This window comes from Cyprinus carpio, chromosome A6 (assembly GCF_018340385.1).
Source record: "Cyprinus carpio isolate SPL01 chromosome A6, ASM1834038v1, whole genome shotgun sequence".
In the NCBI taxonomy this organism is placed as follows: Eukaryota; Metazoa; Chordata; class Actinopteri; order Cypriniformes; family Cyprinidae; genus Cyprinus; species Cyprinus carpio.
Window position 1 is genome coordinate 25,075,790 of NC_056577.1, and position 14,082 is coordinate 25,089,871.

The following is a 14,082-nucleotide window of genomic DNA, read 5'->3' on the forward strand; positions in this document are numbered from 1 at the left end:
TTTCCATGACTTTTACAACGAGTTACGTTTATTGGATAAAGAGTTTTATAAATCATTTTATAGAGATTGCATCAAATTCTGTCATTATTTTACTTACCCTTTTGTCTTTTAAAGCCGGTATAGTCCACGGTGCTAATTTCCATAATCCATGAAATGTAGACATATTATAAGGAGTGCCCGATAGCCTCATGGTCATCGCTCCGTCGCGCAGTGCAATTGTGTTTCCGAGTTCGGAGTGATCAGAGTTCAAAGCCTTGTGGTGCACTTTCTCTCTCGTGTTTCTCCCTTCGTCTCCTGTTCTGTTCATTATCCACTATACTATCTAACAAAGACAGAAACTATTAAACAATTAAAAATAAATAAATACAAATATAGGCTAATAAAAATAAACAATTATATATATCGTGTATTAGCCTATATTCTAACTCTTCTGAAGTCATATTATAACTTGTGTGAAGAGCAGACCGACAATAAATTCGTTATTCACCATGGTGATGTATTCCTTTTTTTTTAAAGAAATTTAAATCGCATAAACAATTTTATTCGCTAGTTTTTATTGCAAATGATAGGCAAAGTGAAAATTTAAAACATTATAGAATTCTGTGCAGGTGGAGGTGCACTGAAATAAAATGCATATGAGTGGTGACTTTTTGTGTTATTTTAATATAATCATTAATGGACTAGATCGGACAATGATCACATTTCAATTACATTTTATCCTTGAAATAAATGCAGCTTTGTTTATACTCACTTTGTACTGACAACCAATATTGTGGCCTAATTTTATGATCCTAAAAAGTCAAAAGAACTTCCGAAGATCCAAAGCTTTACTGGGTGATTAGCCCAACAGTGATTATGTCTGCTCTTATCATTTAAATCCTACATTATAACACCCTCCCTATCTTACACTCCTGGATTTATCCCTTATAAGGAACCTCAGAGGGATATATAAACTCTCCTGATGCATCTTTGCAAATAAAGAGCAGGTGAAGAGCAGCCACTCGCAGCAGCAGTACCACAACAGCAGATTACACCCTTTATCCCTCTAGATCACTAGCGGGCAAAGATGAACGGCACTGAGGGAAACAACTTCTATGTCCCCTTGTCCAACAGGACAGGTCTAGTGAGGAGTCCTTTTGAATATCCTCAGTATTATCTAGCTGAACCATGGAAGTTTAAAGTGCTTGCTGTCTACATATTCTTCCTCATCTGTTTGGGTCTACCAATCAATGGCCTTACATTGGTGGTTACAGCTCAACACAAAAAGCTCAGACAACCTCTCAACTTCATTTTGGTTAACCTGGCTGTGGCTGGTTCCATCATGGTTTGTTTTGGATTCACGGTCACTTTCTACACAGCAATTAATGGCTACTTTGTTCTGGGACCAATTGGCTGCGCGATCGAGGGCTTCATGGCCACACTTGGAGGTGAGAAAACTTGTGATGTTTTTTTAATTTTTTTTTATTTTGACTGCTGTGAGGAATTCTTGAGGTGAATGTCGAAGTACAGTGGACTGCAATTTGGGAAAACTTACCTTGTACGGTGTTAATGGATTTTGTAATTTATTTGCTACACAGGTGAAGTTGCCCTTTGGTCACTTGTGGTGCTGGCTATCGAAAGATACATTGTGGTCTGCAAACCAATGGGTAGTTTCAAATTCTCTTCCACCCATGCTTCTGCAGGAATTGCATTTACATGGGTAATGGCCATGGCATGTGCGGCTCCACCTTTGGTTGGCTGGTCCAGGTTGGTCTAATAAGACATTATGCAATCAGTTTGCTGTCAACATGTTAGATTTATTAATATAAAATTTAAAGACTTTTCCCAGTGTAACGATCACACTGAATTTTTATGCTATTTTTTTGTATTAAAAGTAGTAGTAAATTTTACATGCCTAAGTGCAACAGAGTTGTAGCAAGTTTTATGATTACTCTGAAATTTTCTAACATCAGGTGCATTTCTTTAACAGATATATTCCTGAAGGAATGCAGTGCTCATGTGGACCAGACTACTACACCCTGAATCCTGAATACAACAATGAATCATATGTCATCTACATGTTCGTCTGCCATTTTATATTGCCAGTCACCATAATATTCTTCACCTATGGACGGCTTGTTTGCACAGTCAAGGCGGTATGAAATGTCAATTTAAACATTCCTGTAAATCACCAGTTATTGGAATACCATGTTAAAGTGACATCATCCTTGGACATTTTATTCTCTTAGGCTGCAGCTCAACAGCAGGACTCAGCATCTACCCAGAAGGCTGAAAGGGAAGTGACAAAAATGGTCATCCTGATGGTTTTGGGTTTCCTAGTGGCTTGGACCCCTTATGCCACTGTTGCTGCCTGGATCTTCTTTAACAAGGGATCAGCTTTCAGTGCCCAGTTCATGGCTATTCCAGCCTTTTTCTCAAAGACCTCAGCCTTATATAACCCTGTCATCTATGTGCTGCTAAACAAACAGGTTAAACATTTATACGATTTGTCCTACATATCTCAGACATCCCTTTCTATTTCTACTTTATCTTCTCTCTCTATTGTCTCTATAAAAAATGAAACATTGTTCTTTACAGTTCCGGAGCTGCATGCTGACCACCCTTTTCTGTGGGAAGAACCCTCTTGGTGATGAGGAGTCCTCAACTGTGTCCACCAGCAAGACGGAGGTGTCCTCTGTATCTCCAGCATAAACTTTTGGACCTCTCACAGATTATATTCTTTTAGTGACTGAACAATGTGGGCATCTGAAAAAAAGGGGGGGGGGGGGCAGTTGAATTAGTTTTTGGTTGTGTTCACTATCACCATTAACTGTGAAAGCAGAAGACACAGATCTTTGATGTATGCAAACTTTAAAAGTATTTATTTGATGATCAGTGAACATTGAAATGTTTTTTTTTTTTAATGCACGGGGGGTGATGGGGAGGGGGCTAGCATTTGTATCTTTTGCCTAAAATGTGTATATATTTTGTAAATAATGATAAAGAAATACATAGAAATAAATACTGGCATTAAATACTGTTTTTGTTTCCATTTTTTATGAAATGACAGATTATTCTAATTGCTCCCACATACTGTATAAAAGATACTGAAAGTGATATTTTAACTGTATACAAGCACTAATATAGTGCACACCATATTTTTTAAATCGAGAGATAGACTATACATGTAGTACAAGAATACTATTTGGACTTTAATGTGCTGTAGACAATGTTTGCAAATGTAGAAAACCTTTGGAATGCACAAAAAAATTAACAAATTTACAGTCCATCAATCACAGCTTGTTTTATATGACAGACCCAGTATAAAAGCCCCAAGAAAACCTTAGTGAATATGTAAATTCCACTATTCTTAAATTAGAATTGTTCTAGATTGTGGACTGAAGCAGGGTGATCTATTTTAATGAGATAAACAGGGTGAACATCAGCACCAATTTCTCCTACGATTCTGATCCTGCCAAAAGATCCTGATGCGACCTCCATGATGCTAACACACAATGCTATTGAGCAGACATTAACTGCTGCAATTCCAGAAATGTGTTTTCTCAAATATAAACAAGAATCATCAACACCTTAGGTCCATGTCAAAAATTACCCTTTTGGAATCCACAAAAGAATATTAATAATATATTTTTCAAGTCTATAGAACATTCCATACAAATAGTAGATAGTAGTTGTTTGTTTGTTCAGTTTAGTATGCTAATTAGAATGTTTTCAAACAGTCTGTAATTTTGACTCCACATGATTGGAGAAAATGGAAAATCCATGGTTACAATCAGGCAGTTTGAAAGATTTTTTTAAGCATTCAAACTAGGAAAAATATACAGCAAGCCTTCAAGTGGATTAATGATACTATAATTTTTAATATTAAACAAACTTTAATTTCCTGTAATGGAATTTCTAAATAGAGAATTTTAAATAATAATTGTCTTATATTTTCAGTGATGTCTGTTCTCCTATACTTTTTCTCCAGAAAATGATATCAGTAATCATGGCAGTAAGCCACTAATCCTGATTCTGAGAAAGGATGTTCAGTGGCAAGGCTATGATGTTCATGAGAGCATAACAGCATGTGTTGCTTCAAGCTTGACAGGGCAGCAAACTACTATGTCATTAAGGTTACATTTGCAGTATATAAATGCTACTCTAACAGCAGGACTGTTTTGAAATGAGGAAGACAAAATACCTTTAGTCTCTTCAGTCAACTTCTGCCTTTGTTAAAATGACAACTGGCCTGCAACATTAAGAAAAAATTCACTCTCAGAGTACAGTGTTCTCACTATTATTTTCATTTTATTTTCATTACATTTAACCTTATGATCCATGTGCTGCTAAAAAACAGTATGTACTGGATTAAATGCTTATTTCTAATATTTGGCTCACTAAGTGTCATTTGTAAAAATGTATGAAGTCATTTACTTCTCAAAACTCTTTGCTTTATTGTAGCATTCTAGTCTTATTTATCGGACTGAATGCACCAAGAATCCTCTTGGAAATAATAAATCCTCAACTGTCAACAAGCAAAAAACAGGAATTTGTCTATATGTTCTATCACATAGCTAATCTCGCTTTACAGTAAAATTTTCCACTTATTGCTATATGTTTGTGTTGATAATATTAATGCATTTTTTTGCTTCCACTGTCTGTTTCTATCTCTCCAGAACCTGTCCTCATTGAACCTTGGTGTCCTCACTGCACATTGCAGTCATATCGTCCAAGTGTCACTCATCGAGTCCTGACACAACTGACTCTAAAAGGATTATGAGATCAGGCTCTGGTAGAAGGAATGGCATTGACTTCTCAGTGGGCACGACTCAACAAGATAAAGATAAGACAAAGATCTGCTTAAGCCAATTTGCAAGGTGCTCACCCAACTGTGGTACACTAACCTGGCTGCTCTGGCTGAAGGAATTATGGGTTTAAACTACAGTAATTGGTTTCTCCCTCATGGTGAGAAGCATGCAGTACATTTACAAGCAGTCCTGTCCAAGTTATAGGCTAAGTACTGTATATATTTTGTACGTAGTTAAACATGCTAGATAAACAATCATTATGCAGCCATAGAGAGGACAATTTGCTAAAATATGCTTGGCCTAAAATTCTTAAATGTTATTTGAAAATGCCATTTGTAAATCTCAAGTTTTCTTCCATAGTTCCTTCAATTGCTGGGGGTTCAGATCTGTATATATTATCTATTCCCAACATCATAACTCCACTGCCCTTCTCAAATCACACACACACACACACACACACACACACACACACACACACACACACACACACACACACACACACACACACACACACACACACACACACACACACACACACACACACACACACACACAGGAATCTTTGCAGCTAATATAAAACAATTCTCGAGTGATCTGGTATGGTGGAAACAAAGTAATTACCTGAAATTAATGAAATGACTGTAATTATGGTGATGTTGTTGGTTTTATGTGCACTAATGGTCAGGGATGCAGCTGGAAAACCTGTCCTATGTTAGGATTGACAAGAATTACACTAATACCATGCTCTTCAATAAACATTTGCCATGTGTTAGTATTGAGGGGAGCTAGAACATATGAGGCTGAACATTGCCAAGAAACAACTTTGTTATCTCCAATTTTAAATGCATATCTGCACACACCATTAGTCATTTACTAATAAAGCAGCCATACTAACATGCCTTTTTAAAATCAGTTTGATCCTTCACTGCCTACAATATCCCACAATCTTGTTCATGCATTTTGGCAGCTGGTTGAAAAGTATAAAATAGCATCTGATAGAGCTAGAGGACTGAAAGATACGTGCGTTCAAAAATGGCACCGCATTAGAATTATTTAAAGTTTATGTCTAAAGATTGAATTTGTTCTATTCTACATTATTAGACATAATGTAATTGGGCTTTGAAATGCAGTCTGATACTAGCCTTCAGATATTCACATTAGTAGCATTCCTTTGGCGACACCCCTAGGTGACAGTTGGAAATGGCAGCGGATTCAATATAATTAACTATACAAAATATACTATATAACATATAATATATAGCGGTGTTCTTTTCCATTTTTTTTTCACACAGACAAAAAGCATCCAAACCACTTTCTATGAACAAAACCTTTAGAAGTCTAAAACACAAACCTGACCCTTGGAGAGGAGGAAAGATAGTCACAGAGGCCATAGAGAAGGCATGGAGGTGAGTATTGCAGATAAACAGTTTTAAGCTCAGCATTCAAAGTTTGACACTGCTTAGAGAAGAATTAAGATTTAAGTCTTGTCAGCAGCAACTAAACAGTAAAACACAAAGATGCAAAAGGTATGGGATGCATATGAACCCTGTTAAAGGATTTGTGTAAAGGACAAGAAACATGGTGACAGCAAGAAGGACAAGAAACATGGTAGAGCAGCAGGAACTGGAAAGTGAAAAAAGCTTTTATCATTTCTTATCCCCTTCTGTGAAAGATGCACATTTATGCCAGCATCCTGTTATGCTATGCACAGTATTTGCCCCATTGTGTAGGTGATTGTGCGTGCATGTATTTGATAGTTTCTTGTTTTACATGCATTTATAATTTTTTTTTTGTAAAAATTAGTATTTGTATTTGATTTGGCTGCTAAGGGAAAATGTCACAACTGAATATGAAATATGAATATAAATAAAATATAGATGAGTTGATATTGAGGCTGTAAAAATCCTGAGTCACAATTTAAATAAAATAAAAAAAATTATATCACTCTCCTGATATGATATCACTTTTTTCTCCTTAGAAAATTATTTACAGAAATTCATATTTTTAAACCTATTTCAAAGTACTATTATGTAATGTTTAGATATTGCTTTGAAGTTAAATGCATACAGTTCTGTAGTCTATGGATTTTAAATTCTACTCTGTGTACTATGGTATTTACTGGAATAATTACTTCTGTTATTTGTGGTAATAGATGGTGGTAACTGCAATTAAACTCATGTACTGTATGTAGCTGTACTGTATGTTTTATCTTTAAGCCTATGACCATGAGCCTGTCTAAGAGCCAGAAGTGACAGATGGATGAACAGAATGACAAAAACTGGACTGCAGTACAGGAACATTGAGGATCAGTCCAGCCTCCTCTTCATGTACACTTGTACCTCCTAATATCAAACAACATGACATCTTTTTATTTGCTCAGCTGAGTTTATATGATTAGCTTAGACTGCGTCCCCTAGAGTAAAACATAATTGCCACTGCGACATCACCATGTAAGTTGGGATGTTAATTCTGCCATTATGTAATTACCTGACTAAGTAAGTGCTTTTTAAAAGGAATAGTTCACCTAAAACAAACAAAAAAACAAACAAACAAACAAACAAAAACCCTCACCCTTAGGCCATCCAAGATGTAGATGACTTCTGTCTTCTGTCTCTTCATCAAAAACGATTTGAAATCACTTGCTCACCAATGGATCCTCTGCAGTGAATGGGTGCCGTCAGTTAGTATTTACAATTTAAGAAATAGTTACATATTGTAAAATAATAAATAAATAAATACCAGCAATATTTACAACATACATCGTGTTTGAAACCTGTTAATCAAAAGTATATGAATTACTGCCTTTCCATAGTCATTTCTTTCTGTTTTCTACCATGCTCTTTAAATCACGCTCATTGCACTCTTTTAGTCCAAGGCCTGTAATTGAACAGCTGTAGAGATTCTCAGTGGTAACCTTTAATTTGACACAAGCAACATGCCAGTGGCTAAAATCTCATGATCACCTAAAAGCTGCAATTTGGATCCTAGGCAGCTGCAAGCGGTTAGCTTCACTGCAGTGCTGGATATACTCTGCAGATATAGAGATGTTAACCACATGGTTCTGTTAGGGCTCTGACATGCCAAAAGATCCTAATTGCTCCCTTACACCCCTTCATTAAAAGGCTTAAACAAGTAGCTTCAGCCATCGAGGTTGTCTCTTTTGTAAAAGACACTGCAAACAAAGAAAGTGCACAAGCACTAACAGAATAAAAGATAATACACTATAAATCCCCAAATGGGACTGTTTCTGTGTTTCTAGTTGTAATTTTCACTAAGATTGTTCATTTAACATTCATTGTTTTTTCAGGAAATCTGAATTGGTAATGGTAGCATTCATCATGATGAAATACATAAAACAGCCATTTAGAGGAATAAGAATATTTATTACTTAATTTTATGACGCAGTCAGTATAACATAGTAACATTTGTACAGTTTTAAATGCTACAATAAACTGGAACAACAGACAGACTTTATTGCGTTGGATTTTATCTCATCTTTTTGCATGCATTTCACTGAAAACTGTGTATGGTTAGACAAAATGATTCATTAAAAAGATCTCCGACTGGACATTATTCTCTGCCCACAGGGTTCCATGGCAGTCTTAAGGCAGACTCAAGCCATTTGCTTTTCCTAGGCATCTACTGGTAATTTATCATTATTCATAGCAGAATATATACAAAAAACACTAGAAAACACAACAAAAAGGACACCATATCTTGTCTGAGACCTTGCTACTAATGTGAGACCTTGCAAAGATATCATGATACCATGTTATTCTTTAAAATACCTTGGGAAAGCTAAAAAATAAATGGCATTTTAAAATATAGGCAATATCAAAGTACCATAGTATTGCCATCCAATGTGTTTACCATGGTACTGCCATTGCACTTTTTGTGCAGGAAATATTTAAACACAAAGCATAGACTATTAGACTGTGCTAAATGCTATGCATATACTATGCTAAATTCCATTTAAATACTTCAGAAATATCACAAATTATCAACAGCCATATCTGACAAAGTAAATTGATTTGTTCATATGTATATGTCTATATATATATGTGTGTATATATTTACTAAATATACTATATCAGGGTAGAGCTTTCAGTTTAATGGCACTTAATTATACAGTAAACAAATAAATAACAGTATGCAGACTGATACCTACAAAAATTTTACAATTTCTACATCACGTGATAGAAATATCAAATTCACAACAACAAATTATCTGTCTTATGACTGAGAAAACAACAGTGTTTCTCTTCTCTTTTCTTTTTCTGCTCCACACTCACACTCTCTCTCACATCTCATTAACAAAAATGAGAGGACCTCTGGATGTGGGACTCCCCACCTGCTGGTACAGTATCGCCTGTCCTAGATTGGTTTGGGGTAGGCTGAATCCTCCGCTTGATAAGTCAAAACTCCCCTGGTTGTAGAGCCTCTGGCCAAAACCAGCTCCGGATTGATCAAAACTGGTTTGACTGTATTGCCTGAAGCTGCCGCGTTTCTCAGAGGGAGTTCTGGAGGGATAGCGCTTAATGGACTTATGCAAACCTGTCTCTTTGTAGGCAAACCAAATATTACCAGCCCAAAGGAAGAAGTTCAAAAAACCAAAGGCCTGTAAGCAGACAAGGATGAATTATGAAATGTAATAATTTCTAGTTGTAAATTAGTCATTTTTATAGCAAAAGAAATTTGTCAAGACATACTTCTACTGGCTTGACTAAGCCTTGCCTGAAAGTTTAAAACATTTTTAAAACCATTAAAAAGTCTGAAAGCAGTTGCTAGGCTGTTCTGGATTGTTTCTATGTTGTTGATAGGATGGTGTTGGGTGGTTTGAAGGGGGTTCTAGGGTGGTTGCTAGGCTTTTGTGGCATTCTTGTTGGTGCCAAATTATGTGAAGCATAATTATGCATATAAAAATGTTTGGGGTTAAAAAAAAAATTTTTTTTTTTTTGAAAAAAAGTGTTTTTGAAAATTATTATGTTGTTCAGTGGTTATTGATTTGTTGTAAAAATACATTCATTTGCAAAAATCCAGTTAAATCAATAATACTGTAAAACGTTAATACAATTTAAAATAACTGTTTGCTATTTTAATATAATGTCAAATGTAATGTATTCCTGCGACAGCTAAGCTGAATTTTCAGCAGTCTTAAGTGTCATGAGTCTTCAGAAATCATTTTAATATGTTGATTTGGTGAAAATTAAAACATTTCTTATTATAATCAATGATAAAAACTGCTAATTATTTATTTTAATATTTCTATCATTTTTATGTTTGTGCAAACCGTGACACTTTTTTTTTCCAGGAATCTTAGATACAGAGTTTTTAAGAACAGCATTGCAAACTAATGCATCATTTCTGCATTATTTCACAAAAATGCATCTTTGCAAAACAAAAGTATTACTGACCCCATACTTTTAAATGGTAGCTTATGTCAATTGCTAATCAATTGCTATGATTTTTTCTTTACCATAACAAAACTGTGGACAAATAATCTACTCACCACAGACATGTTGAGATTTGTCCAGATGGGCTCCTGCAAGACCTCACATAAGTTTTCCTGGGCTCTGCAAGCAGACAGTAACAGCAGGATTTGATGCACATCAGTGACTGTCTTCACCCCAGACAGAGTTTTAGCCCAGGAAATTGAGCTCACCAGCCACAGGCTAGAGAACACTAAAGTCACCAAGAAATCCTATAGGGGGTTTAAAATAAAAAGAGTATAAACAGAAAGCGAGTCTTGACAATTCAATTGAGTTATATTGAGCTTTTCAGCACAGTGTGTGCTCTCAGAATTTTCTTTTTACAGCGGACATTTCTTACAGAAATTCTGAAATACACTCACAACTACGGGACCTCTGTTCTTTTCCCTGTATTTGTTCTGGTAGAAGAAGTAAACAATTGTGGCCAAAAGGGAATAGAGAAAAGCCAGGACCGACACAGTGACGAAGAACTGTGCAGATGAAGCATAATCCCCTTCCAGAAAGAGAGTCTCTTTCCTGGGTCCTTCACATAGAAGAGCACTGAAGTGTACCTCTTGCAGTCTGGAAAGAGACAACATAGGACGTTGCTCCTTTAACCTGTTTAAAGCATATCTTCTTTTCATTTAAAGCACAGTTTTTTTTTTTTTTTTTTGTAATCTTCAAAAGAAGACACTGTGACAACGGCTGATGCCACTAATATGTCAAATATCTTCTTAAAATAGTTCCTTCAGCTGCAGTTATTGATGGCATTATACGGATTTGGTAGTTAGCTATGATTTATTTATTCTACAAGTAAAAGCAGTCAATAATTGGGTGTTACTGGGGGTAAGGTAATAGTATTTGGTAAAAGCTCTGGTGCTGTTACTGTTGACTAAAACTAAAATGACTAAAAATTACAAAAATTAGAAATGTTGCCTGGGAAATAATATAAGTTGCATTACTAAAACTAAAACTAGAAATAAACAACAAAAAACATACATAAATAAAAGGACAAAAAGACAAAACTAAAACTAAAACAAACTAAAATTAAAATGAAAAGTGAAAATATAAAAACTAATTCAAAATATTAATAAATACTACAATAGCATATAAATAATACTAAAATAATACAGACCAAGTCTAATTTAAACCACTTTTATTAGAACAATTTATTTATTTATGTCTAAAAAAATATAATAATAATAATGAGTAAAGAAATTACTGAGCGCACCATTAAATAATACTTTCATTGTGTAGGTTAAATTAGTCTTATGATTTTGTAACCATTTCTTTGACTTAATAAAAACCAAATCAATCCAAAAATATTAAATCAAGTCTTTTTAAGTAAACTGATAATACATATTTACAGTACAACATGCAAAATAATACTTAAATTGTGTTTGTGGTAATTTACCTGAATGGGTAGTTGAAACTGATGCTGATGTTGTTTTGGGTTTTGTCAAAACATTCTACTTTAACCATTATCTGGCCAGAATATCCCCCACATGTTGCAAATGCTAAAACAGCAAAAAGCTGTGGGAGAAAAAGTGAAATATTAATGAAAAGCCCTGATGATATTAGCCTACTGTATATGGGAAGGGGACAAAGATCAGCTCTCTTGACTCTCGATCAGCAGCTTAACTTCATCACACAAAGTCAAGACAAATTAACCTCTCAGAACATTAAAACATTCTGTTTTAATTATCCTCGTTTTCTGATTTAAGGTAAATTTAAATGACCTCTCATCCAACTGCTGCACAATTATTCATGCAAAATTAGACTCAGTGCACTAACTCTTGCAGTTACTGTAGACCTGGATGCCAGGCACTAACATGTTTGTCTGACACGATTTGAATATTTTTCACTGGTTCAGTATTGCATTTGGCACAATGGATGACAGGGCTGGAGGTTTACTGGACAAGTGCCAGGGCTTTATTCTCTGTGGACACAGGTGTTTGATAAGAAATGTGTCCAACTCTCCTGCTAATCTCTCCCCAAATCCCTTCCTCACTTTCTGTTCCTGATAATATGATACAGCAGGTATTTCAATTAAGATTTAATGCCTTCACTGTGTATATTAAATAAATACAGTCTGAAATACTTATGCTATGAGTGTGTGGGTATGTGTGTGTCAAAGGAAGACACAGAAGAATGGAGAGTTTTTAAACATGTATTATGTTATTTCATTCTCCGGACTATATGAAAATTGCTTTGGAAATGTGTGAATATTTAATCAATATCACATGTATAGACATCCCATATAACATATAATATTGGCTGTAGACTATGCAAACACAGAACAGATAAGGCAAAGAAGAAAATAGGTTTCTTCTTTGATGAGTCTCTGATGAGACCCAGTGAATTATGCAAAGGTTACCCAGGGGTTGCCAGCACACCCAGAAACACACACACAAACATATATACACAGACTAATTACCTCAAATTTACATAAATATGCACGCATATATAGTACATGCAATTATAAATATGCAATCATGCTGCATTTGGCTCAGCTCAGATTCATCATTAAAGTCTGTAAAAGAGCTGGATAGCATCGATCTTTTGCACATTTCAACAAGAGCAGATGAATTATTCAAGCAAGAGAGACTACAAACAGGGAGCCGACGCTGTGACCCCAAAGAGCAGCTAATTATTAAGCCTGATTCCTGATAGTCATATTTGCATGCATTTAAACACTATTTTGAGAATGCAACCAGGAGAAATTGCACAAATTACTGTCCAAACTTCACTTTCATTAGACACTTTATCTTGTGACTGTCAAATTATGAGCAAAACCGATTACCTACTGACACACTTTCAAATCATATTATATTTCTATTTGGTTAGTATTGAATAGAAAAAAAAGAAATAAAAAAATAAATAAATAAAAATAAACAATAAATATTTTATTTAATCTAAGTAAGCTAAGCAATGTTTTAAATAAGTGGTATAACTGTGCCAACAATTCTTAGTGAAATACAATTCCTAATACTTTAAAACGAAGGTTTTAGAAAAAGAGAGGTCTTACCGGAGCGAATATGACCATACACATTGATGAAAGAGATTAAGCATCAGTCTGTGTGTCTGTCTATGAAGGAGTGTTGAGCTCCTCTTCCAGCCAAACTCAGAGATACTGAGTGAGTGAACACCATAGAGATGCTTCTACAAGGGAAACTGGCAATGTGTGTGTCTGCTTTGTGTGTCACACATGTACATACACTCACTCACTCAATCTCACACACACACACACACACACACACACACACACACACACACACACACACACACACACACACACACACACACACACACACACACACACACACACATACACACACACACACACACAGATGCACATAATAAGGTGCACACATGATAATACACGGAGACCCCTGGCAGATCATATAAATGCAGACCTATTGCACATGTATGCAACTATGCACATATTCTGTACATACACTCAGACTCACAGTCACTGAAAAATATACAATTAAGAATGTAATAATCTACGTAGATCACCTTCACATTACGTAATCCTTAACAGATGTATTGGGCACATTACAGTCATTACCTCAGTTTTTTACATGCGGGACATAAACAATTATGATTGTAAACAATAAATTTGCCACAGTAATGGCCCTCTATTTCTATTTTCATTAATTATTGCAAATGATTACAGTGGTATCTAGACTTTTGGTAAATTAATTTTTCCCTGCATATTTTGACAGCTTGATGCCTAAATATCTGGTCTGTGAATGTGAATATTTCAGGAGAATTCTAACAGTCAAATAAGCTATTTAATTACGCTGGCAAGATTGTTGATC

The 14,082-nt window shown here is 35.2% G+C and overlaps 2 protein-coding genes across 2 annotated transcripts; one reads left to right on the forward strand and one right to left on the reverse strand.

Annotated features, from left to right (window-relative positions):
* The first annotated feature begins 957 nt into the window (after positions 1-957).
* LOC109091334 (green-sensitive opsin-2) lies at positions 958-3,014 on the forward strand. The gene is made up of 5 exons (XM_042758671.1): positions 958-1,427; positions 1,578-1,746; positions 1,970-2,135; positions 2,229-2,468; positions 2,578-3,014. The coding sequence occupies exons 1-5, from the start codon at positions 1,067-1,069 to the stop codon at positions 2,689-2,691; spliced, it is 1,050 nt and encodes a 349-aa protein (XP_042614605.1). The 5' UTR covers positions 958-1,066; the 3' UTR covers positions 2,692-3,014.
* A 5,138-nt stretch (positions 3,015-8,152) lies between these two features.
* On the reverse strand, positions 8,153-13,482 carry LOC109091845 (synaptoporin-like). Its single transcript, XM_042758672.1, has 5 exons — positions 13,287-13,482; positions 11,673-11,791; positions 10,642-10,840; positions 10,300-10,491; positions 8,153-9,408 (listed from the first exon to the last, which is right to left on the reverse strand). Exons 1-5 carry the CDS (start codon positions 13,308-13,310, stop codon positions 9,091-9,093), a joined length of 852 nt encoding a protein of 283 aa, XP_042614606.1. The 5' UTR covers positions 13,311-13,482; the 3' UTR covers positions 8,153-9,090.
* Between the last annotated feature and the right edge of the window lie 600 nt (positions 13,483-14,082).

Coding starts and splice junctions, on each gene's coding strand:
- LOC109091334 (XM_042758671.1), top strand. CDS start 1,067: ATGAACGGCACTGAGGGAAACAACTTCTATGTCCCCTTGTCCAACAGG. Junction 1,747..1,969: donor CCTTTGGTTGGCTGGTCCAG/GTTGGTCTAATA, acceptor TTTCTTTAACAG/ATATATTCCTGAAGGAATGC. Junction 2,469..2,577: donor ATGTGCTGCTAAACAAACAG/GTTAAACATTTA, acceptor TGTTCTTTACAG/TTCCGGAGCTGCATGCTGAC.
- LOC109091845 (XM_042758672.1), bottom strand. CDS start 13,310: ATGTGTATGGTCATATTCGCTCCG. Junction 11,792..13,286: donor GTATGGTCATATTCGCTCCG/GTAAGACCTCTC, acceptor TTTCTCCCACAG/CTTTTTGCTGTTTTAGCATT. Junction 10,841..11,672: donor AGTTTCAACTACCCATTCAG/GTAAATTACCAC, acceptor GTCTCTTTCCAG/ACTGCAAGAGGTACACTTCA.